We start from the raw sequence: 27,537 nt of genomic DNA on the forward strand, positions 1-27,537 counted from the left end.
CTACTTCCAAATATACCCATATCTGGGTATTAACAACAGCTATCCAGACCGCAATATTAACTTAAATTGTGAATCGAAGAACTCAAATTTTAAAAAAATTCAATGATAATATGTGCTAAAAAGTAACTTATCTCATATCTTATATAATTTCATACGTTGATAAATTTTCGAGCATTTGCACAAATAGCTTTGTTACAAAGTTCAAGGGTAGAGATGAGTCTTTGATACCGTAGAGATATGTAACAAACAATGATCAGCAAAATAGCGTGTAATTATAATAGAAGCCGTTTCGATCACTAGAGAGATTACTTTATCTTAATGACCTTCTTGTAAGTTGGAAACACTGATTATCTGGTAAGATCATGTAAACTGCTATATTATTTACCAAACGGAATAATATAGGCCTATTTGCAGGACTAGGCGTGAACGGTATACAATTCTACTGGACAGAACATGAACAAGAACATGTGGTTATGTTGCATAAATACTCTCCTGCTGCTTCACTTTGTGAGTATATAACTTAGCAACACTGATAATACACGAAAGCATTTTCCCTTTATTCTGTGCTATTATGTGTCTATGGAATTTTTCTTATTGTATATTTTATTTATATGTGTGCGTGTGTATGTTTAAAGGCGCGTCCTCACTATGCCGATCGGTAAAGCCGAACAATTGGGTACGTGCCGACTGGCCGATCGGCATGCCGATTCCAAACCGACTAGTAACGGTCTACTTCAAAGGATTTTGTGCTGACTCGCGTAGCTAGAGCGGGTCGAACGAAACTCAAAACTTCGTTTAATTTTTTCTTCAGTGCCTGTTGCTAATGTTGATTTTGTGTGTGTATGTGTGTGTGTGAGCAGAGGCGCAACAACGATTTTTTGTCTGGAAGGGGCAAGTACCAGGAGGATAAACGTGCCAATAATAATAATAATAGGAATAATAATAATGATATTATTATTATTTATTGTTGTTTGCATTTATTCCTGGTATTTTTTCAACACGTTCAATTTCACATTAACTAATAATGGAAAATAAGCACACAAACTGTATTTTTGAAGGACAAAATTACGAATATAATTCCTTTTGTACATATGGCATGTGTAACTTTCATATAGAACATATGTTTTACACATATGCAACATAGAGCGACGTAAAATAAGAAACCGATATCTGCAACATGTTGACACAAAATTGTGCACGTACTCAATTTTTCTTTAATACACATAAGTATATTATTTAAATGCATTACATAATCAATTCATCCACCTAATAACAAACCAACTGCAAAAATCATATAAATTATCTCTCACATTGATGTGCTCCTCTTCCTCAAGCCGATTATTCATACATTTAAAACAAAACTTCTTAGCAACAACAGTCTGATGTACACATTTGGTCTTACTTCTCTCTCTTGTAATATATAATGCATTATACAAAAGAACCATATTGCGAGCGAAGCGATAAAAAATTTCAGATTCAATTTTTGCAAACTTAAAACAATATTGATTTAAAAGGGAGCAAATAATTTCACGGGGCGCCATGGCATTCTCTCTTTTACAACTTTTTTTCATTTAGGCCGTGTCCGAAAGGTGCAAGACCGTACTTGAAGCGAGCATCCTCCGAGTATGGTCTTGGAGTGCAGTCTTCAAGTCGTGGACTGGAAGTGAAAGTCTTTCGAATTGCACTTCGACTGCAGCGCCAAATACGATCAGTAGATAAAACTTAGTACTCGTTGTTTTCCCCACGGTTTAAACACTTGTTTTTCACCAGAGAAATCACATAGCATTTTCAAATGTTCGTACACATACATTTCTACACATTATAAGAACTTTAACCAACAACTTGCTGGCCCATAACGTATATTTAACCTGCGTTGCTGGCTTTCTACTTCCGTGAGTTTAAACAAATGAACAACGAGTGTGGAAATCACGTGACCTAGTCAGCTCCCGTCCGTACTGCAAGCTGTGCACTTGCGTACTTCTGTTCTTGGCACTTTCGAACTGTACTAGGTGACGTCACTTCCGCTAAGACCATACTTGAAGTCCGTACTTTGTACGTACAAGGATGAGATATGTAAATTTTATTGTTATTCCACGGTCATCATTTTGATTTGCCTTGCATGACCATTGGGCTGACCATTACAGAGATTGCAACATTGCAATCAAGCATTAATTGTGGCTGTTCTACAAATGATAGCAACATTATATATGGTTGAAATTTTTTCACATAAACAAGCTTGAGTCATAAAACAAAAATCATATTTTTACGACAGGCTTACAAGTTACACACCGAAAAATTCCATATATATATAAAAAAACACAAGAAAAATACACATTTACGAACATTTTTGTTTGTATAGAGAACAGACAGCGTTAGAATAATTTTGTCTTCCTTTAAAAGGTCTCAAAGAAAATACTTCTGGCTTTCCAATGAGGTACGTATATTTGACTTTTTTCCAAAAAAAAAAAAAGTACAATTTTACAAGCACTTAAATCGAGGGCTCAATATTTTTGACGCGGATAGTAGAAGCCTGTTAGGCTTCTCTCATATTGGAAACCTGTTTCAAAATAATGTTATAAACAATGCAAAACCCCTAAACAATGAGAAGCACTATAGCAATACTCATTAAACAATGTAAGTTGATAAAATGAGTCTGGGACACGTCAATATCTAGTTTGAAAGTATCGCAATCGAATGAAAGCGGCCAGGATGCCCGATATCTCCTTTAGACGTATTGCAGTCAGCTGGAAGTGGAGAAGATACCCTATATTGTGTTTGGCTGGACGATGTGGTTCTGTATAATTTTTTGAAAACTAAATTTTGTGTTACATGTATTTTTTATCATTCTAATTATACAATATATGATATATTTTTCTTTCCTTAAACTTCTGATACGACATTTACGTTAGCCGTATTGCACTAAAATTTCTTTTTTTTATCAGTACATGCTTTGATAGGTGTATTTTTCTGTTCTTTTGATAACAAGCAAATAATGAAATTTCTTTGATGAGTATAACTCTTGTCTATGGAAAATCCTTCATCCTTTGGACTTTGCATTTTCATACTTTTGGCTTAAAATTTGACTTTTCCCTCTTTGTTGTTAACAACAATTCTGAATAAGTCTTGCTTATAACACTGGTGTGTGCTTCTGCCATTTAGTGGAAGAAAACTAAAAGTGTCAAAATCGAGAATAGGTTCTGAACTGGAATATTGTGAAGTCTCTGTGGCGTCATGTTTATGAATTGCAGTACGTATAAGTTTGATAAATTCGTTTAGCAGCTAAACATAAACAAGCGATTGAAAAAAAAAACTATCGAACTATACTATATACTACTTCTCACACTTTTGGTAAGCGAGCAGTGACGGCGCCAGCCTGAAATAGGTGGGAGGGGGCTACAGATTTCGGAGTCAAATTCTTGGGGGCTAACTTATACCGGCAAAAATGTATTTAATAATACTATACTACGGTACATATTTTACAGTCAGGCCCAAAGATAAATCACTGCATCTTGTTCCAGGCACGAAATATTGTATGGGCCTCCCCGACTTCCTTGAGAGGTCTGTTTATAAAGCCCCTTTTTGGAAATGGATAGAGCTGTAAAGTTTAATGTCATAGGGATGAAAGGTTGCCGCAGAAAACATAGGACATGCCTGCTTAGAAAGTGAAACGGGGTCGTAGCCAGGCAGGGGCCAGTGAATGCTCAGCTCCCTCTGAAATTTGGTAAAACTTGCTTTATAAAATTTATTTCCAGTGATTTTGAAAATGTAGACAGCAGATATTACTTTTCTCAAAACTTGATAAAGGTTAAATCCACAGAATAAAAAGAACAAATATCACAATCGTTCATCTGATTTACGAACTGAAGTCATAGTAGCAGGAAGTAATTAGAATATTCCCTCGGCTTCAGCTGAGTGGGAACAAGGGGCATGTGCAGCAAGATATAGATAAAAGAACTTTATTCAATTCTATGATATTTCTACATTTTCTGTCCTATATTAACTTAATACCCCCCCCCCCCCACACACACACACGTATTTAATACTGTTAAACTTTTGAAAATGGACTTGCTTTGTAAAGCTTCCGCTGATAAGCCGTGACGTCCCCCCCCCCGCCCCCACCCTGGAGATCAATTCTGGCTACGGGCCTGAAGTGAAATGTGCTTATGTATTTTTGATTATATTCGTTTGTTTCTTCTGAGAAATAAATCTGTTCACAAGTATATGTTGAAACTAAGATATAATTTTAAGAAACTGATATGTATGTTCCATGTTTCCTTCCGACAAGAAGTAGCTAAAAGATATGGAAAGGACAAATTTGAGGTAGGAAATAATAAATTTCCGCTTTATTTTTTCACGAGAGTGCTACGAGCGCTGTTTAAAATCTGAAGTGCTTGGAATATCACCCTATAAAGGACTAAATAAAGATGGACGCCAATTCTGTGTTGCGAATTGCTGACCTCGAAAAGCCCAAATGAAAGCACCATGAAAAAAATCATGCAAACTGACTGCTGTGCAGTCACAAGTAATAAGAGGCAAATGATTGATTGTGCCAGGAATAAGATTGTTCCCAAACGTATTTTTATTCCTGCTTTCCTTATTTTGCTTCACTTTTGTGCCTCTTTAGGCAAATTGTAATGATGAGCACGAATGATGTTTAGATGAAATTGAAGAAGGGGCACTCACAGAGAAACACCCATGCCCACCACTAAATAAACTATATGTATACTCACAATGAAATGAAATTACACACTGAAGCCCAGGCCAGGATTTGAACCTGGTATTTTCGGTGGGGTTCACCACTCAACCACCTTGACCACTAAGGTGGGCTCATGTCTCAAAATAACAATGCTTGACTTTCTTACCAGAGAACTCAATAAGAATGCCCTAGATAAACTTTTCTTGCAAACTTTGTGGTGTGGAGAATTTTCATTTTTAAAAAAAAGGAAACTGAATGTTAAGCACACAAATTACTTCGCCGTGTAGATGATGGCCTTCTCTCTTTCTCTACTCGACTATTATATTATATTCACAAAGTTTCGCGGTGAAACACTAATAGAGCAAACGTAATTTGCGGTTTGCTTGGATTCTGAAGAATAAGTATTATGAAGATGACAGATTGTTAAAAAAGAAAAAAAGCGAGAGCATTTTTTTTAACTCGATATTTGAATCGTAGGTATAAAAACTGGGATGATATTAATTATGCAAAAGCACTGAAAGTATTCATTAATTTCGATGTCCTTCACATTAAATGATATTCCAAACAACTCCAGCGCTCTGAGGGCCAGGGCCTACCAAGTAACTTTTCTTTGCGTGACCCGTGGTCTGCGCATCGAGTCCCATCGCCGCTGTTTTTTGGCTTTGGAGACCGGAGACCGCCGAATCTTCTTTTCAAGTAGCACCTCAATTGTCCTCACGATGCTGGGTCAACCCGAAATTTTGGGGGTTCCCACCGGGAGCAGTGTGGAAGCCCTCTTCACAGTAATAGGTATGCTTTCTTTTTATCTAAAGTATTTTTTTATATAATTTCATCTACCACCTTAGTCACAATCAGCCCAAAGAACAGAAAAGTGCGTCTTTTTATCATTGTGGTGCCCGTTTACCTAGAAGTTTTAGGTGTTTTTAGTTCCAACAAATCTGCACCCATACTCATTACTTTCTAAAACTAGAGCGTTACTAATACGTGCTTTGCACTACTTGGAGTACCAAACACTCCGAAGACAGTTTCATCTTACCGTCAGATAAACCCTGCTGTGGTTGTAAACACGAGGGTTTGAAAGAGCCCAAGCGGTCCTTCAGGACCTTGATGCCGACTCTTCTTTTCATCTTTCCTCAATTTGGCCAGATAGTAAATTCCAAGAGCGCCGAGCGGCACACCCTTAAATTCGTTGTCCCTCATCTTGAAGAGTAGCAAATAACCATTTTATGATGCCTGTTCTCTGTCGAGCAATAATATATGACAGGAAATCGAGGAAAGTTGGATTAACAAATACGTCGCTGTTCCTTGCCGGAGAATTCTGACTGATGGCTTGACACAACAATGGACACCGTTGTCCATTACGAGAAATCAACGATGTTATGGTGGAATCTTTCGTTTCACAGGAAATACGTTTTTCTTCCTTCTATTCGAAAGGAATCTCGCTTGCACAAGAAATGGACGACTCAGGCCGTGTCCCAAAGGTGCAAGACCATACTTGAAGCGAGCATTCTCCGAGTATGGTCTTGGAGTGCGGTCTTCAAGTCGTGGACTGGAAGTGAAAGTCTTTCGAATTGCACTTCGACTGCAGCGCCAAATACGATCAGTAGATACAACTGAGTACTCGTTGTTTTCCCCACGTTTTAAACACTTGTTTTTCACCATAGAAATCACGTTGCATTTTCAAATGTTCGTACACATATATTTCCACACATTATAAGAACTTTAACCAACAACTTGCTGACCCATAACGTATATTTAACCTGTGTTGCTGGCTTTCTATCTCCGCTTTTAAACAAACGAACAACGGGTGTGGAAATCACGTGACCGAGTCAGCTTCCATCTGCACAGCGAGCTATGCATTTGCGTACTCCTGTTCTTGGCGCTTTCGAATTGTACTAGGTGACCGTACTTCGTACCTTTCGGACAGAGCCACTTGAAAGCGCGAAAAAGTCCAATTTTCAAATGAATTCTGCTCCCAAGCCCACTTCATGCGTAGACAGGCTAATCGGGGCTGGACCTATAGTTTAAAGTTGGATCAGAACCTCTATGTGCCTCCACCGGGTATCGAACTCTGTATCCCTTCATTTCAAGGCGACAACGTTACCACTCTACCATCCGGGAGGACTTATTTTCAAATGAAAAGGGTGTGTGGAGCAGTTCAGGTTTCGATTATATGAACAATTTACTTAAACATCACAGCGTCATCAGCAAACTCAAATCCACGCTGAAATTCTCCTGACAACATTTGCAGATAATAAACTTGCAAAAAGCTCAACAGCACCAACTGGAGATAATGAATGAAAAAAATAAATTAAAGTTTTTACAATTAGTTGATAAAAAGAATGCAATTTTTTTTCTGAAGACATTTTCTATTCTTGGAAATTAAGTTATGATCAACATTTAACATGGCTCGTCACAGAAGTGAACTAAGTGTCGCTTATTCCTCAGATTAATATATCTCGATAGGAGTACAAAAAACTTTGTTTTACCTGAAGAAAGCTTTCTTGAGTTTTTGAAGTTAAGCTGCTTTAAACAATTGTCCCGTGTCTAGTGCTAGAACTGAAAGATCTTTTCATCATTTCACCGAATTCACAGTTAATGTAGAAATACTAGGGGTGTGCGGGACAGAACTTTTCGGGTCGGGACGGGAATTGTTCGAAATTTCCCGAAGCTCTGGAAATCTCGAATTCTACATGTCGTTTTCATTTTAAGTGATTGTTTTTGCATTTCTGGATTAAAATTAACAATTTCCGATAAATTTCAGAAACTTACAATGCAGAAAACGTCGAGAATTAACGACTTTTTAAAATGACCATTCGATATTTCCCGACTTTTCGGGATCCCGCAAGAAATACCCAAGGACAGTAATTGAGAAGCTGCTAAAACTGAAATGAAAACGCAGAAGAAGATTTCTACAATCTAGTGATAGAAGAATTCATAGAGAAGGCATTAATAATAATAATAATAATAATCGTTAATAATCGTTTATTTTAAGTGTTGAGCATAGTATGAAACCTAATACAGAACTAAGTCAAATACAAAAGTACAAAGTTACACGAATAAAATAGAATAACATAACATAACAAGTTAGCATATTTACACTTCAAGTTACAGTTTTCAAGGAGATCTATTATATCTCTGATACTAATAATTGCTTATTGTTATATAATATTGTGCAATTAACTGTGTATTGTTCTAATAATAATAATAATAATAATATTGATTTAAGTGATGATAACGATTAAACAACCAGGTATATCACTATGTCAAAATTGGTTATACAACATTAAAAAAATTGAATACATAATTATAAAATAAAACAGTGGATCCTGCAATCTTATACATCAACATAAATTCAAATTGTAGGTTTGAACAAGATCAGCTACTAAACCTCTGGCCTTGTTTAGGCATGTGAGAATTGAGATATACCTATGGGAATTTCTGCGAATTTTATAAGCTATATTATTCAAAAAGTATTCACTGTCAACTTGGAAAGTTAATATCTTCTCTACAAAATATATCCTTTTCATTTTTCTTCTTTCTTCTAAGGTAAACGTATTAAACTGTGTTAACCATTCAGAGTAATGTTGGTCATAGTATTTTTTTTTAAACTTTGTGCATAATAACCTGATAAAAGGTTTTTAAGCTGATTCAACTTTTTGAACGTGACTGGTTGCAGTCAGAAACCATAATTCATTTGCATATTCAAGAATAGGACGAACTATTGTTTTATACAGGAATATTAAAGTATCTTCTTTTTAAAAAAACTTTCCATGAGAAAAATATATAACCAAGCATTCTCTTTGCTCATTTGCAAATTTCTGAAATGTGCTCATCAAATATGAGAGAGGAGTCTATTAATATTCTTAAGTCTTTATGATGTCGCACACTTGGATTTTATTTTGATAAATAAAATAGTTGGAGACTATATAATGAACTTTCTTAGTACAGTGGGATCCATGAGTATTACCGTGCAAATTGTCCATCACCATGTTCGTGAACTTTATTTGACCCAATAAGAGCTTCAAGAATTAAAAGAAAACTCAAAACAAGCTGTTGACAACTTCTGCACCAGCAGACATAAAAATCCGTCGCTTAAAAACACACAGGATGCAAGAGAAAAATTGATGAAAATAGTCATGGACAATTTGCACGGTAATACTCATGGATCCCACTGTACATCTTAAAACTTTACACTTTTTCAAGTTAATTTCCATTTCATTAATCTTGCACCAATATGTCATTCTTTTGAGATCAGCCTGAAGTTGAGGGACATCATTATTTGTTAAAATACTCTTAATTTTTTTTATATCATCTGCATATAGTAAACATGTGCTAGATTTAAAACATAATGTAACAACATTGATAAAAGCAGCGAACAGAATTGGGCCAAGTGGCGACCCTTGAGGTACTCCACAAAGTATTTCTCTTTTAGAAGAAGTTGATTCACCAATCTTAACAGAGAAACTTCTATTTACTAAATAGTTGGAAAACCATTTCAGAAATCGTGGTGATAATCCCATTTGGTCGAGTTTGTAAATTAATAGCTGACACTATCAAAGGCTTTAGGCAAGTCAATAAATAAAATATCGGTCTGGGATTGCTTCCTAATGTTAGATTTAAGAGAGTCTATTAAAATCAATAAATTTGTAATAGTAGACATTTTTCTAAAAAAAACATGCTGATTTCCATCAATATATTGTTTAAAAGAAAAATACAAATAGTCAGCATTTATGTGTTCAAAAACCTTTGCCATGGAATTTAATATAGTAATTGGTCTATAATTATTAAGATCATTGGCTTTTCCGGCGCCCACCCAGCGTCGAATAACATGGGTACCTGGGGGAAACCCTGGGGGGGGGAGGCGGTAAGGGGCGTGATGCTGATTGCATCACCCCCACTCACGACGGGATCAAGAAAGTGTGGGGCGTTACTCCCACACCCCCTATACGCCTTCATGGCACAGAGGAGCACTTTACCTTTTACCTTTTTGGCTTTTCCATTTTTGTTTTTAGTTACAGATACAATAAACACATTTTTCCAGATATAATGATAATAATAATAATAATAATAATAATAATAATAATGCATCTTAAAATTTCTTACGATATGTACTTCCCTTGCTGTAAAAGTCACAGACCAGCCCTGATACTAAAATTTCTTAGAAATAATTTTGTGAGGGGGAGCATCTAAGGTCATGGTTTGGATTCAGCTTATAATTGTAAATCTAGTCCCAACTAGTATAATGGGGATTAGTAGAACTTAATGTCATTATAAAATCCAAGATAATCTGCATAAAGAAATTAGCTCAAGTGGCCGCGGTGGCTCAGTCGGTAACGCGTCTGACTACCATGCTCAAGGTCCCGGGTTCGATCCCCAGCCGGTTCAAATCCGGGAACTTTTCTAACGGTGGAAGCGGCCCCGGCGCCTACCCAGCGTCGAATAACATGGGTACCTGGGGGAAACCCTGGGGGGTAAAGGCGGTCAGGAGCGTGATGCTGATCACATCACCCCCACTCACGACCGGATCAAGAAAGTGTGGGGCGTTACCCCCACACCCCCTATACACCTTCATGGCGTGGTGCTATGCACAGGGGAACACTTTACCTTTATCTTTTAGGGATGTGCTATATTTTGGAAAGTGGGTGCATCTTTTTTGGAGTTGAGCACCACAATTGAATTTATCATGGTCATTGAAGTTTTAGAAGGTTTCTAAATCCACTCATGGGGCTTTATATGGAAACCTGGAAAGTTTAATGTACAGAATACAGTTTAACAGAATTCTACTGCAATAAATATGAGAAACTAACACACGTTTTCTATTATGGTGTGCCCAGAGAGGTTAGTGGGGATTGTACTTCCTTTTGTTCTACCTTGCATGGCAAGAGAAGTCATAGAATATAAGAATGGTTTTTTACCTTTTTTTATTAGATAGCAGGGCAAGAACTGCCAACTCTCTATGAGTACTACACCGAAGGAGGCATCCAGAGTGGACTGGAGGCAACTGCTGAAGGCTTTAAGCTAAATGGGAAAGACATCTCCATCTACAGTGGCACCATCCACTACTTCAGGGTGCACCCAGACTACTGGAGGAGCAGCTTGAGGAAGGCTAGAGCTGCAGGACTTGTTGCTGTTGAGACGTATGTACACTATAACCCAGTTGTTCTTGGTTGTTCAAATATTCTATAGTAAATATTATATTAATTATTATAATATTACATTATATTATTATGTTATATTTTACTGGCAAGACACTTCTGCTTTGTTTATGTCACTTTATTGCTAATTGGTGCTACCCAGGGTGGTATTTGAAGGTTCGAAGGGAAGATGATGGAAAAATCCCACGTCTGGTTGGTAATTTTTGTGGCATCAGGAGAAAACTCTATTTATAATTTGTATAATATTCCGGTGCTTCAAGATTAGTTACTTAAATTCTCCATCTCCCAATTGTTTTCTTCAAATACCACACTTGCACCACCATTATCTCTGTAGCTTGTGAGTTTGCTCTTGATGTCTACAGGAGCTAATTGTTGATTCTTCTCAGAAGTGTCTGCCCCTCAAACCCCATGTCTTGTTATGTGCATTATATTAACTTATGAACAAAAATAAGTTAAGTAGGAGACAGTAAAAACTTACCAAACACACACAAAAAAAATGTTAATATTTCGCGCATGTTCACAGAAGAAGAAGAAAGATGGCATCAGTGCAGCAGTGTAGCCAGAAAGAAGTAAAAGGTGACAAGTGTTGATGAGAAAGTACTTTAGCCAGTGTTTACTGCATGGTTGGTGGTAGGTGAAGTTCGGGAGGGAAAAAAAGAGGAGGTTATTGGGTGGCTAGGCTTAGTCCAGGTGGTAAGGTGGTATCCATACCCGATATGTAGGCCCTTTACCATCGCTTGCGGGAGGAGGTGTCTGTGTATTGGGGGTAATAAGGGGATAATGGCAACAGGAAAACAGTTATTAATCAATGTTTCTCTTATGTGCTGGATGTTTACTGCATAGATACAATTTCCTATAATTTGTAAAATATGAGAATGAAAATCTAAATGTACGTAATGAAAATAGTTCTGTAATTGTTAATATAATTTAGTGAACATCAATATCTACAGTGACATTTACAAATATTGATTCACGACTGTTTGAAGACAATAATAATTTAATTATTAACCATTCTTATTTTTGTTTATCCACCCTTCTGGCTATTTTCCTCATTCTATTTGTGCATATTTGTGTGTGTGGGGGGGGGAGGGAGTACAAACAAAACTCTTTTATATTATAGTGATTGAAAAGTTGTCAGACACTTATAAATGAAGTTTTATTAAGGAAAAATGCAGAAACAAACAAATATACATTCTTGAAATTAAATGCTATTACTAGCTATGGTCTCAACTTATCTTTGTGCTAATTATTTATTCAACTACAGCAGCACTCAGCTGCATGTAGTGTTCTCACAATCAGATATATCTAATAACAGCCAAAAGTTTCTTATGTCAGATTAATGGTTAAATATTATGGTGGTCAAGAATTTTCCCCTCAAATGTAACATGAGCCATTGTTAAACACTGTAATATGTAATTCTAGATATGTTCCATGGAATCTCCATGAACCACGAATGGATGAGTATGACTTTGGGGATGGAGACAATGATATGTCGATGTTTCTGAATGTCACAAGATATATTGAGATAGCTCAGGAGGAGGATTTACTTGTGATCATTCGTCCAGGTCCATATATTTGTTCAGAATATGAATTTGGAGGTTTTCCAAGGTAAGTAGAAATTCAATAAATTAGCATCGCATAAAATGCTTGCAGAATGTATGTAATCAGATTCATAGTGGAAGTGGAAATGTTTGGTACTTTCTTTTTACATAACTCTTGAAACAGACACGAGTGAAAATTTGTAAAAAAATTGTCACTACAAAGAAAAAGTAAGTTTTATTTAGTGTTAGCATCACATTTCTCTACCTGAAAATAATGATTTAGCAAAGTGCAACATGTTTTAAATAGTATTTATTTAATGCAATACAAACATTATGTCAAGAATACTTATCATGAAATATAATATATTAGAAGTAACAAATGACAACATAAATGAAATGAATCTGAAGAATTTACTATCATAAATAAGATATTTAAACAAAGAAACATATGAAAGGTGTTTCATATTTTCAGTTGGCTTTTGAGATATCCTGGTATTGCAACAAGAACAAATGATACAAATTATATTGAGCGAATGAAGATCTACTTTAACAAAGTTCTTCCATTGTTCGTAAACTGGCAATTTACAGAAGGTGGACCAATTATAATGTTCCAAGTAAGTATCATGTTCTCCCTCTACCTAGGAAAAGATACCTACATTTATGAATACAGAAAATAGTTATTATTTATGTAAAATATTGTAGCTATTGCATTTCTTAGATGCCTCAAATGTATTTACTCAGTAGAAGTTGAAATGAAAAAATATGAAAAAAAACGGGGCAGGGACATTTACATGTGCAATAGACTATAAAGTAATATGCAAATAACGGATGCTTACTCTACTGCTGGCATCCATTCTTATAAAGTAGATGTGTGTGAAATTAGTTTATATTTTTAAAATGTTGTACGTATACATATGTGCCATATTTGAAATAATTTTAATATTATTTACAGTTTAGAGGTGGTCCACAAACATAATGTATGTTTCTTTATACTTCATCTATAATAATTCTATTTTATTAATGCTTCAGAATAACCGTATGAGCATTCATTATGTTAAAATAAACTGTAAAATGGCAATAGCTTGTAAATAGAAAATTGTATACATATATTTTGCTATAATTTCTAAAATATGAGAATGAAAATCTAAATGTATGTAATGAAAATAGTTCTGTAATTGTTAATATAATTTAGTGAACATCAATATATATACAGTGACATTTAAAAATATTGATTCACAACTGTTTAAAGACAATAATAATGTAATTATTAACCAGTTTGCCATTAGTGAAAATCACCCATAATCAATAGTTATTATTAATATTACAAGTATTTAGGTTTTACTGTGCTCTGACTACTGACAGTTAAACCCCTCCCATTATTTGTCTATAAACATGGCTGTGTAGCTGGAAATCTAATAAATAATCAAATATGATTGAAGATTAGGCACACACAGGAGATGTACTACGTAGAACTTTTCAGCAAAAAATGCAGGCTCAACGAGGATTCAAATTTGGGTCTCTGGCATATCGTGCCATTTCTCTACTACTGAGCTACCGAGCCTGCTGGTCTCGCCTGATTTTTCGCTATCGAATCCTCGTTAGCCTGCATTTTTTGCTAAAATTTGTACGTAATAAAATATCAGTTGGGTTATTTAAATTGTTTTTCCATATGAAATCATATTATTGCTTTCTTGAAAGGTTAAAATCTGTTTGAATTAAATGAGATCCTATGTTTGACTTTAAGTTAGGGAATTTTTGTTGCACATTGGCTCTCACAATATCCAACCATTTATTTTATGTGGTTACATGGACAAGTTGCAAGGATTTATACAAAATCATGTCAATTTTTTTTTTTTCATGTCCACAGATAGAGAATGAATATGGGTACTTCAATCCAGGTCACAAAGACTACTTGGAAGAAATCAGGCAATCTTTTATAGGCAATGGCCTCAAGGAACTATTTGTTACTTCTGATGGGCCATGGGCTGGCGATTCTGGCAGTCTTCCTGGAGGTATGAAACAAAATAGATAAGAGCAGTAATTTGTTTGGATCATATATACAGGTAGTTTTTCTTGTTCAGAACAGGAAGTAAAAGTTGGCCAAATGTATTTGAAATATGTATTATCTTTCATAGGTTTATTTTAAATATAGTAACAGGATAAGAGACAACATTTTTCTTTAATAAATTACAGAATGATTAACTACCTTTAAAAATTATTTAGTCAAGTGTTTCGAGATAAATTTAGCATTAAAAATTATAAATGAAGTATATGCCTTCATATTATGATTTTCTTGCAGTGTTGAAAACTATTAACTTCAACAGTGACCCTAATTTGGTATTTCCACGTCTGCAAAGTATGCAACCTGACAAGCCTCTGATGGCAATGGAGTTCTGGTCTGGTTGGTTTGACCATTGGTTGGATTCTTCAAGATCTACAGGTCTTGATGTTGATAGTAAGTGATAATTTAATATAAGAATTCTGTGTTCATGATCTGACCTTGGTGGACTACTTGTAATGGGCAGACAGTATTACCTATGGAATACATAGACTAACACAACAGTAAGCAGCAGAAAATAACTTACCGATGCCATAGTGGTTACGTCATTGCCATGTGATCAAGGGGTCATGGGTTCAATGTCCAATGGAGGCAAATAGGGGTTTGGATCCCACTTTAAACCATAGATCCAGTCCCAATTAGCCTATCTGTGCATAAAGTACACTTAAAAAAAATTCAAACTCGAAACTTGTAGTTAATGCAATAAGCATTTATAGAATAGAATAGAATGGTCTTTATTTAAGCAGGCGTGTTTCAGCCTCATGCACCGTTCTTACAACCAACCCTTGTCAGAGATACAATAAATGAATAAAAACAAAGAAAGAGAGAAAAAACATAATGATCATGATAATACAATGAGAAAATAATGTAAATATTATACAACGATAAAATAATACATTGCATTGATTAGTATGTATACCGTGGAGTAATGATAAGCAATAAGTCAATATTAGTGCATTGTAGGGGGGCCGGGTGATAGGTATGCGTTATATGATGTGTAAGTGCAGGTGCAATTATTAAGATATGTTGGTTAATGTAGTTGTTGGGACAAGAGTAAGTTCTTTAGTTTTTGCTTAACAATCTCTATTTACTTGTGTTGTCGTTTTTCATTTTTTGCCTCAAAAATTGAAGATTACAATGCGGAGAGGGAGTGGGGGGGATAATTTACCTCTGGAATGTTTCACTCATGAGTCACCATCATAAGAGCTGACTTCCTTGAATTTGAATTGTTATTTTAAGTCTACTTTATGCACAGATAGGCTAATCGGGACAGGATCAACAGTTTAAAGTGGGATCCGAACCACTGTGCAATGTGCCTCCACTGGGTATCAAACCTGAGATCCCTTGATTACAAGGCGATGATGTCATCAGGGAGGCCCAGCTGACTTTATAAGGAAAAAATAATGTGATGATTTCCGATTGCCTTTCACATCACAGTATTTCAATAGTTGGAGGATTTGCTTTCTACCTTCAGTCATCATTATGTTATGGGATACATACATTAGTCTTAACCAGTCTTCAATGCTAATGAAGGACTGCATCTGTTGGTCAGTAGTTTCATCTGACCTAGCCAGAATAGCTGTCAAACAGATCCATTGACGTTTCCCATGTTTGTCACCTGTAGAATGGAGTCAGCTCAGTAAACAGGATACATTAATATTTTGAGCAAGTGAAAGATCCTAGAAATTGGAGTCTGTACTCAAAATAATTGTGGACAGATATAAAACAAAAGCACCACAAAATAAAGCTTTCACTTTTTTTTATTGTTTAACATTACTACATTGCCACAGCACAACATGTCTTCCTTTAGTCCCTATCCTGGGCAAAATGTCCTTACAAATTTCCTTCAGGTCCATTTTAATACTGTCCTTCCATGTTCATATTGGTCATCCTGTAGGTCTCTTACCATCAGGTTCTCCAACAAGAATCCTGTAGACTTTTCTGTTCTCTCCTATCAGTGTCAAAGCATGACAATTTACGTAGTCATTGCAATACTTGCCAAATGACAGGGCAAATCTTTCAACGGGGGGGGGGGGGGGTATTTCTACATTGATAATGATGATAACAGTGTTCGTACACATGTGAAGCAGAGATGGCCAAATCCATTTTTTTTCTACGGAGTATATGATCATAAAATAAGGAAGACAAAACTTTCTTAATAAATTCTACTCGAAAGAAAGGAAAAATTGTTAATGCTCTGTCTCCGAAATTCGGATTGCCTCCAAAATTCAGGTAGTAAAATTTCCAAATCGAGATTTTAAATTTTCCGGAATCCTGATATTTTTGACCAATCCCTGGTGTGAAGGTAAGATATGTTTGGAAAAAGGTTCTATCTGAGTAAGTACGTCTGTCATATTGAGAACAAAAATCTTCATCAGTCTTGTCATTTGTAAGCATAGTAAACATAAAACAACAGGAAGTACTTCCTGTTTTGTAAAACAAGAAATCGATATTTGAAACGCATGATTTTTTATTTATTGGAATTCAAGTGTCAGCAGGTGATTTTTTAAATATAGCAGTGCATATTTCTAGCTATTTCATGGTGTCACTTGACTAATTTTACTAAAATATGCATATATTCTCACTTATTGTTTTACCTCTTCACTAAAATATTTAAAAAGCAATATTTTTATTATTTTTTCTTTGTCATCGCCACATCTACCAATGACCGGACACCTCGCCTCTGTCTCTTATGCATACTACATAGTCTGCTAACAGAAGCTTTCTTGATTTAATTATTCTAATATCAGGAGATAAATATAGATCATGCTGTTCATTCTCCAGTTGTTTCATCTCTTTCAGGTTTAAATATTTTCTTCGAATTTTATTTTCAAAAACCCCTAATTTATTTGGAGCCACAGTGGTCTAGTTGGTAGGGTGTCTGACTGGCACATGGAAGACCCAGGTTCGATTCCTAGGGTGGGTGATTCAAGGTTGGAAATTTTCCAGCCTTGTCTCGCATGAAGCAGTTCTGATGCTCACCCTCCCTCAACTAAATGGGTACCTGGGGGGAACCCTGAGAGGTAAAGGCAGCCAGAGCATGGTGTTGATCACATCACCTCCAACATGGCTGAGATCGATAGATCGAGATCCCCCACCCCCTATTTCCCCATGTATGCCTCATGGCATAGTGCAAAGTGCAATAGGAACTTTGCCTTTTACCTAATTTATATATATCTCATTTATTGTAAGGAGTTGTTTCACATCCATACAAAACTACATTTTATCTTTTAGATTCTTGATCGATATTACACAAGAGAATAAAGTTAATGAATAGAAAAGTAATATGTATTACCTGGATTAAGTCTTCTTTTAATTTCATTGCATTGTACAGCATGCAAATATCATACATCGGATGCAGTTTTTAGATTACAGGTGATACACAAGCCATCTAATGTATGGTATTAGTAATATTATACATTGAACCACATGATAGTGGCACATTTGTTGAAAATCAAACTGTATACAGTTTGATTTTCAGTAAACATTCAGATAATGAGGCACAGTCAATAACAAAATAGATGTTCACAATGTGATTTAGGTTTTAAATCGTATTTTAATTATTAATAGGGTAACTACTGTGATTGATTAATTTTCAAATTTTAACTTCTTTCAGGATATGCCACATATCTCGAACACATAATGCTTTTCAATGCATCAATGAACATTTACATGTTTCAAGGAGGAACCAATTTTGGCTTCATAAATGGAGCTAGTCATGTACCACTCAAGCCATATTACAATTCTATTGTATCCAGCTATGGTAAGTTCAATAAAAGATGTTTCAACCATCAAATGGATTAGTCAAAAAGTAATGTGGTCTTACATGCTGATGAATACAAAATATATATATATATAGTTCTGCTTGTAGCAGAAATCCTTGGTAAGAATTTTAATGATGCACATCACTATTCAGTGTTTGCTACTAATATCAGTGGTACTGTACACATGCATATAAGAAATACTTTGATGAGCATACACATAAGATAAACAGAAAACTGACGGCCTTAACATAGATAAATAGAAATATCAACTTCACTAAAAACTCAACTTTGACTTCGTTTCAACACAACTGATATTTTCCAATATCAACATATTTAAAATGCACTTTGCATAAAATCATTTTTTTTCAAAAGGCAAACTAGTATAAAACTGCAAATTTAATACAAAATTAAATCACTGATAATTCGTATCCTGTATCATCTATTGGTATTGCATGAGCATTGATATCTTTTGCTTAATTATATATTTCCTCTCTTGTACAATTAAGAATGATAATTTCCTTTTCAGGTTCATATATATTAAAAATAATTCTGTACATTTATTATTTATAAGCAATATGAAGTGCACTGTCATTTTTGTAATTTTAATTTTCAAATGAACAGTTTTATTCTTTTACTTACAAGACAGTCTTTCTCGATTACATTATACATCTTTTCCAGACTATGATGCCCCTCTAAGCGAAGCTGGTGATTATACAGAGAAATACCAGAAGACAAAAGAAATCATTGCTCAATACAACAAAGTGCAAACGAGGCTTCCTGACCCTCCAGAAGAAACAGCAAAGGCTGCTTACCCCACTGCGGAAGTGCAGGAATTTCTCTCCTACACAGACATTATAGATAGGGTGGTATGTTACATTGAATTTTGAGCAAAAAGAGTGCAAATTGTAAAAAAAAAAAAAAAAGTCCATAAAATATAGCAAATACCGTTCCTGATATAGCAAAAGCATTTGCAACAAGGACATATTTAGGGGGGTCCAGATGACCCCCTCCCCCAAAAGACTTGCTAATTAGAAAAATTAAATAATGAAAATATACTTGTTCTTTAATCAAAGGTTATTCATTTCCGCCAAACTTATAAGAAGACAAGGATTATAATGTGATCATACTTTGAATGACAGTGGCAAAGTAGATTTATGCAAGACTTCATTACTACTTTCAATGTAACATTCATAAATATCACCAGGATCTAACAACCCTCTCTTTATATTTAATAAATATTCAATTATTTATCTTTTTTACATTAATTTCCTTGCCAGGGTAGTTTTCTTTTGTACAAATTTTGCTGACCTTAACTACACGTAAGCTAGATAATGAATATGTGCTGTTATATCACTATTCTTATAAAAATACAATATTAATTAATTTGAATATTTTGATTAATACTATTTTAATTAATTTAACATAATAATTATTTTTGTTATTTTTGTTATTATTATTATTATTATTATTATTATTATTATTATTATTATTATTATTATTATTATTATTATATTTTGAGACACTTGGTTTGGACCCCCCGAAACATATTTCTAGATGCGTGCCTGATTTGAAAAGAATCTGATTAGGAATAACAAAATTTTACTGTGTTAAGAATACCAGTAATTTCACAAAGAATATTTTCTGTGCATAAATGAACAACTGAATCATTACTAACTACTACTACTACTATTATTATTATTATTATTATTATTATTATTATTATTATTATTATTCATTTGAGAAATATTATACATTGCTAGACATACATGTCAAGATATTCACAATAGTTTAATAGGTTTATGTAGCTACGAAATCAGTGGTCAAGGTGAGGGGAAGGGAGGGGTGCAGAGGAATGTTACCCCTAGTTAGCAATGTTCAGAAAACGTTCTCCAAGCTATCCCATTGTCACCATGTTAGACCATAGTAGCATCTCCCCAGCTAACATTTCCACTTCGAGTGCTGCAACATGTAACATAAACAGTGGCGCGATTGGGTTCCAAAACTGGGGGGGCAAGGTGCCAAAACTGGGGGGGGGGGCAAAGACAGTATTTTTCCCTTTGTAGATAAAATTTAGCTTAGTGTGAGTGCAAAAGTGGCAAAAAGTGGGGCAACTGCCCCCCCCCTAATCGCTGCAACTGAGTAAATTTCTAGAAAACAGCAAAAGCAAATCACATGAAGAATCATGTGAATGCTATAGAAGGATTCTAAGCATATGCAATTTTTCAGATTTTGGAATATCATAGCAGTTTTTCAAAGAAAAGAGGACATTTTGAAAATGGCTTTGCTGGTACAGTGGGATCCATGAGTAGTATCGTGCAAATTGTCCATCACCATGTTCGTGAACTTTATTTGACCCAATAAGAGCTTCAAGAATTAAAAGAAAACTCAAAACAAGATGTTGATAACTTCTGCACCAGCATGCATAAAAATCCATCGCATAAAAACACATAAGATGTAAGAAAAAAATTATTGAAAATAGTCATGGACAATTTGCACGGTAATACTCATGGATCCCACTGTACCAGCTGAAGGTCCAGCTGAGCTTTAAGAAGATTTGTCAAAGTTTATATCAGATCGTAGAATATGGGTTATGGTAAATTTTCTATTAATCTTAGCAACATATTCATGTCAATCTATATCTAATACAAATTGTGAACATTTAATATCTTTAATAGTTTTCTGTTCTATAACATCTTTTCTGCAGGATGCATCGGAAAGAGTCCAAATAGAGCAGCTCATGTCAATGGAAGAACTAGACGTAAATGGAGGAAGTGGGCAAAGTTTTGGCTACATTGACTACAGGAAAAATCTGCAAATGCAAGAGAATTCTGTTCTCAAAATATCAGGCCATGTTCGTGACATTGCAATAATCCTTGTTGATGGAGTAAGGAAGACCAAAGCACTGACAAGTCCTGATGATATTGAAGGTTTTGGTTATTGGGTTAAGAGGCACGTAAAGAGTTATTTAAATTAAATTGATGATATTCTATTATTTTAATCATATTAGTTGTAGTGATTGTTGTTAGTAATAGATGTAATACCAAGAGGTCTCTGATTCCACACCAGAAGATTAAAATGCACAGTGAGGTGTGGTGACGTCGACACTTGGGGTAGCAATGAGTGGCATGCCCAATGGGGGTTTGTGTGGGTCATAATCCCTCCCCCCTTTTAGGGCCCAGTATTCCTAAAAGAAGAACCTCAATTATAGGAAAAATTGGAAAATTAGGAATGACTGCTAAAAAATTGTACACGTAACTCCCACCTACTTTCGAAAATCAAAAACAATTTGATTTGACTACTTAGCCAGAGATGCCGGGTTCGAATCTTGGCATCGCAAAGATGATATGACAAAATTAATGAAGGGGACAAACACAAAGAACACCCATGTCCATGTAGGGGTTCCTGGTGTTGCAGCACACTGTGGTAACCACTCCCCTATGGTTGGTTGATTTGGTGTTTTAAGTCCACTTTATACACAGAAAGGCTAATCGGGACTAGACCTATAGTTTAATGTGGGATCCAAACCACTACATGCCTCCACTGGGTACCTGTCCGGGACCACTTGCACTCCCCCCACGGAGGTCAGCCGACAACATAGATGAGAGGAAGGCGCTAACCATTCGGACCATTCCATTCTACTTTCTTCAATGATATTCTATGGCTTTTTGAGTTCTGGGATACATTTTTCATTCCTATTTTTTTCATTATTCACTGCAGGCAGAGTACAACACATAGGAACAAGAATGCATGCTCCTCACGAATTCTGGCCTGAATTGTTCTTTGTGAGGTCCCTTCATCAAATTCACCATATCATCACTCATCCTCATTTTCACGATAACCAAATGTGGCAGAAAAGTAAAGTTAAATAAACCAAACAAACAACAAGAATTAGAACATGCAATCTCTTGCCCAAATAAGTACATCCGTATTTATGACTTTTTAGCTTACCCATTTTTTTTTATTGGAGGCCAAGAGATTAGTATATTTAAATAAAACACTACTAAAATGAAAGCAAGAGAGAGCGTGAGCAAATATTTGTTATTTAATCATTATATATTCCATATTTGAAAAAAAAGGAAGAAAGAAAGAAAGCATAAAATTTTTGTCTGCACATAAGACGTTCCAATTGCATAAATAATAAAACTACATCCCATATTATACATACATATTGTACAACATGTAAAAAGTAGTGTAAATACAGAGAACATAAGTACTGCAGAAAAATTTCCCCTTAGTTCTTTAGAGGATTTACAAAGGAAGCGAAGGGAATCCAATCCCCTACCTGTCCTATAGGAGAGACTGGAGGACCTGAAAGCTCGGGCTTTCAACTATTGGAGCAGGGGGCGAGGGGTCAAGGGAGGTAGAGGCAGAAATCTTCCCTTTCCCTTCAGAAACCAGTTTCTTCCTGGAACTGGTGAGGTGGAGGAAAAGCCAGCTAGGGTTCCAGCTTTGCCCGCTGAATGCACCAAGGGACGAGAAATGCGTGGAAAAAAAGTGTTGCATGTGAACTGTGGCTTCAACAATAATGGGTGTTTGAAAAAGAACTCCCTAGTTTTAAGTATAAATTTAATAGGGAAAGTAATGAAAACTTACATCAATGAAAGAGGATTCCTTCAAGTTTTGTTCAATGTTAGTACACCTCAACATGGGATCCATTTGTTGCCCTGCACACGTCGAGACGATATTCCACTTCTCGCCACGTATTCACCAACATTTCAGGTGTAACTGTCCCAACCGCAGCGACGATTCTTTCCCGTAAATGATTGATGTCTCTGATCCTAACACTGTACACAACATTTTTTACGTGGCCCCAAAAGAAAAAGTCCAGTGGGGTTAAGTCTGGGTTTCGTGGTGGCCAAGGTATTGGGCCAGCCCTGCTTATCCACCTTCCTGGAAAGCGAGTGTTAAGAACCGCACGCACCTGTTTACTGTAATGAGGTGGGGCACCATCTTGTTGGATAAACACGAGCCCCTTTTCCGCCTCAATATCATCCATTTCGGGAAAGACGTACTCTGTCAACATGTCATGGTAAACATCCCCGTTTATTGTTTTTTCTACAAAAATGAAAGAACCAACCACACGATCTTCCATCAAACTGCACCAGACATTAAGTTTGGGAGAGTCACGTTGATGCTGAATAACTTCATGTGGATGCTCTGCCCCCCAAATTCTACAATTATGACGATTAACTGTTCCACTGACATGAAATGTAGCCTCGTCAGAAAAGAGAATGTTTGGTAAAAAATTGTCATCATCATCAATTCTGTGTAGAAAGTCAACAGCAAACTCATACCTTTGGATTTTATCAGAAGGTTTCACTTCATGTAACAGTTGCAATTTGTAGGTGCACAACTTTAGTCTTTTATGAACAACATCATACACTGTACCTTTAGGCACTCCTAATTGTAGACTACGTCTGGCCAATGACTTCTTCGGGCTCCGAACACACGAAACACGGATCTGTTCAACAACATCGTCGGAAGTTCTCGGTCTACCTGGTGATTTACCTTTTAAAACACTACCGGTTTCCTTGAAAGACTTTAGCCAATGACGGATAGTTTTTGCTGTAGGTGGTTCACCACCATACTGACGTCTAAAATTACGTTACACTGTTACAACTGACTCAGGTTTCACAAACCAAATAACACACTGCGCTTTCTGTTGCGGAGTACACATTGTTGCTGAGTTGCTCTGCACTACACGAACGCCGGAACTGAACTGAGGGAACAAAGGAAAAAACACAGCACTGGTGCCATCTCAAGGTCAAGCAGACCTACCAACTGCAAGGGTGCCAAACTTGGAGAGTTGTTGAATCAAACACCACAAACTAGAATACTGTATGTCACTTTGTACAGATTCTAGGACACATTAAAACTAGGGAGTTCTTTTGCAAACACGCTGTACAATAAATGTGATTTGAAAATAATTAGAGATGTGAGATTGATTGATCTATCTTTGCTAGACTAGCTACTCCTCAGTGCACGTCACTGAAAATGCATGTTACATAACCACAAAATCCAGTTTTTACATACAACTTTGAATTTTGCATAATTTCCAGGATAATTATAATTAGACTCCACAAAGTGTCATGTGACAGTTTTGAAGACCACATGAAAGACCAAAATGTTGTAAAAGTATCAATACTTTCTTACAACAATATCACTGGTATCAGTCAATTCCGGAATCAGTATCGGTTCAGCCATATTAAAAACTCAACATTGTGCTCACCTCTAATTGTATCATCAGGAAATGAGACGTTGGAAAATAGAGGTAAAAGTCAATCGAAATTTGTTGCATATTTTAAAATTTTCCATGCATATTGCATAGGTATATGTTATTCAATGAATACTTTAAAAATATACGTATGTCTGGTACATATTTTTAAGTCTAAAGTTGAATTTTCAGTGTTGTATGTAATTTCACATACTATTTATATAATATCAACTAAAGGTTAAAAGATTAAAAATCAGGAACTTACATGTGTGAGCATGAGATTTGTCGAATACGTTTCGAAGGTTATACTACCTCCTTCTTCAGGTTGAAGCGATGTTTTGAAACACCTGACATGGTGTCTCGTCGAGAAAGTGTTGGTTGAGGATTTAGGTCAAAAGGTATAGGAAAAGACACTTTCTAAAAAGATGATGTAAAATACACATACTAGGTGAACTACCTACCCCGAGGAACCGATCGTTCAAAGCTGATGAACTGCCTTCATCAGCTTTGAATGTTCTTTTGTTTTAATAGAGTATTGCATGGTTTTAGTATGTGTATTTTACATCATCTTTTTAGAAAGTGTCTTTTCCTATACCTTTTGACCTAAATCCTCAAGCAACACTTACTCAACGAGGCACCATGTCAAGTGTCTGAAAACATTGCTTCAACCTGAAGAAAGAGGTAGTTTAACCTTCGAAACGTATTCGACAAATCTCATGCTCACACACGTAAGTTCCTGATTTTTAACCTCTTATCCTTTAGTTGATATTCGATTGTGAGCAATTAGCACATTACCAGTATGTTATTTATATAATAAAAACGTTTTTCTAACAGACATACATCTTGATGAATTGTTTAACTAAACGCCTTAAAATTTTGGTTTCAGCAATTTGGAGTTCACCTTTGACCCTGAGGATGCTGGAAATAGAACTGTGGACATCTTAGTAGAAAATTGGGGCAGGGATGATTCAGGCAATACGGAGTGGCTGAGAACAGCCAAAGGATTATGGGAAGGTCCTGTTCTTCTGGATGGAGAAGAACTTGCAAACTGGGAGGCTATCTCTCTTCCATTCACTTCGAAATTCATCAAGGGGTAAGCTGGATAGTTGGAACATTTCATGTTGGTTATGTAACAATAAATATTACAGAAGCCAGGTAGGTTGTGAGAATCAACAGCAGGAATAGTGCAGATTTACATGTATAGCATCCTACAAAATCACAGCAACTAACTGGTCCTGACATTAGACATTAGACTCATTAAAGAATAAATTTGCTTCACTAGCATGCCGTAACATTTAATCACAATGCACTTCTAGTGGAATTCAGAGCCATTGTAGCTAAATATAGTGATTTTTTCTTTGCTGTCTGCTTTGATTGTTAATTACTCCCAATGTTCTTTGTTGTTCACATTGGTTTTGTGCAAAAACAAACCTTTGTGCTTCTTTCATATGTAAATTGGTATAACATACTAGAAAGTAACTTTGGCTGAAATCAAAGTAAATGTCTATATATTACATAATAAGAATATGGCTACCAATTACTTATACACAATGCATTTTATGTTGACAAACCATCACCTGTCACTGACTCAAATTATTGTGGCAAGACAGAATCATCGATGTGTGATCTTCTTTTTTTAATAAGTTGTATGAGACACAATCATAAATACATTTTTTACATGTATAATTTCTGACAGAGTTACACCAGAACCTGAAACACCGTGAAGCAGATTTAATTTCAGAGCAAAGTACTAGAAAGGTGATATTTTACGCCATGTTAAAAGCAACAAAGACAAAACTCATAATGCGTTCGTTCTTTTGTTTTATATATAATAATACTAATTTTCGAATCCACCTTGAATCTTCTTCAGGGTTGGGAGAATCACTTAAACGATATTTTAACTTTTTTCTGCAAGAAACTTGTATTATGTGGCAATCCTTAATTTTTTTAAAAAAAGGTAAATGTTGCCATATTAAAAGAAAAATCAACCAAAATCTAATATTCATGTCTCAAGTTTATAGACTTGTATATTCTTAAATACTTCTTACACCATAATAGATGAAAAAGATATAAATTTATATTTAATTTATAAAAATATAATAAAAACCTCATTCCGTAGCCTGGATGGATGGAGAACAGTCGAGGAAACAATCACAGGTCCAGCTATCTTGAGGGGAACATTCAGTGTAGACTCTCCTGCTGACACCTTCATCGACATGAGTGGCTGGGGCAAAGGCATTGTATTTATTAATGGCTTCAACATTGGTCGCTACCTTAACATTGGGCCGCAAAAGACCTTGTATGTTCCTGCTCCACTTCTAACTCAGGGAGAGAATGAGGTGAGTGTTGCCTTATGCAAGGAAGTCAATCAACATGTAAGTTGTTGCACATCGAACAATGCACAAGTCATTGATTTAATTCCTGTGCACATCTCTTGTGTGGAACATATAAAACTTTTATCACCTGTTTTCAAAAACAAAATTAAAACTGTGAATAGAAGAGAGAACATTTTCAGGTATTCCATTCTCATTTTAAATTGTTCTTTCCAGACAAACTTTCTCTAACCAAACCTGAAATATATTTAGATGAGCATCCTCAGTAACTAAAAAAAAAGTTAAAATTGACCTATTTTAACTTCATATCACCATCTTTTGTTTCTTACGTCAAGTATTATGCTGTGTTTTGAAGAAAGATTGTGAATAAAAAAAAACTACATTTATCTCCTCTTGTTTTCCAGGTTATAGTATTTGAACATTACACAACTTCTTCACAAATAATATTTTCTGATACACCAAATCTGGGATAAGAGATTCAGCTAGAAGAAAGGAAGAGAGAAAATAAAGCACTTATAATATGCAAATCTTCAAGAATGAACTGTAATTAAAGATGTACATAAATAAATAATTTTGTGAAAGATAAACATGCATTTCTCCCGAACTTTGAAATTAATGTTACACCACAATAATAATTTCTCCAGCAGGATCAATTTTTAATTAATTGTGGTAAGTAATTCTCTTTTGAGAGGCAGAATTTCTTCATAAATTTTAATCATGTATAAGTTATGGACAAGGGTGCCTGCAGAGAGGGTCAGGAGGCACTTGCTCA

At 35.5% G+C, this 27,537-nt stretch overlaps 1 protein-coding gene across 1 annotated transcript; it reads left to right on the forward strand.

Annotated features, from left to right (window-relative positions):
- Positions 1-410: 410 nt before the first annotated feature.
- Positions 411-27,302, forward strand: LOC145980636 (beta-galactosidase-1-like protein 2). The gene is made up of 12 exons (XM_083113671.1): positions 411-507; positions 10,628-10,836; positions 12,277-12,462; positions 12,868-13,009; positions 14,263-14,407; positions 14,695-14,850; positions 18,071-18,217; positions 18,897-19,084; positions 20,923-21,167; positions 25,319-25,525; positions 26,552-26,771; positions 27,170-27,302. The coding sequence occupies exons 1-12, from the start codon at positions 454-456 to the stop codon at positions 27,236-27,238; spliced, it is 1,968 nt and encodes a 655-aa protein (XP_082969797.1). The 5' UTR covers positions 411-453; the 3' UTR covers positions 27,239-27,302.
- Positions 27,303-27,537: the final 235 nt, after the last annotated feature.

The sequence above is a fragment of the Lepisma saccharinum genome, chromosome 28 (genome assembly GCF_977018435.1).
Source record: "Lepisma saccharinum chromosome 28, izLepSacc3.1, whole genome shotgun sequence".
Taxonomy (NCBI): Eukaryota; Metazoa; Arthropoda; class Insecta; order Zygentoma; family Lepismatidae; genus Lepisma; species Lepisma saccharinum.

Coding starts and splice junctions, on each gene's coding strand:
- LOC145980636 (XM_083113671.1), top strand. CDS start 454: ATGAACAAGAACATGTGGTTATGTTGCATAAATACTCTCCTGCTGCTT. Junction 10,837..12,276: donor GGACTTGTTGCTGTTGAGAC/GTATGTACACTA, acceptor ATGTAATTCTAG/ATATGTTCCATGGAATCTCC. Junction 19,085..20,922: donor CAGACATTATAGATAGGGTG/GTATGTTACATT, acceptor TCTTTTCTGCAG/GATGCATCGGAAAGAGTCCA.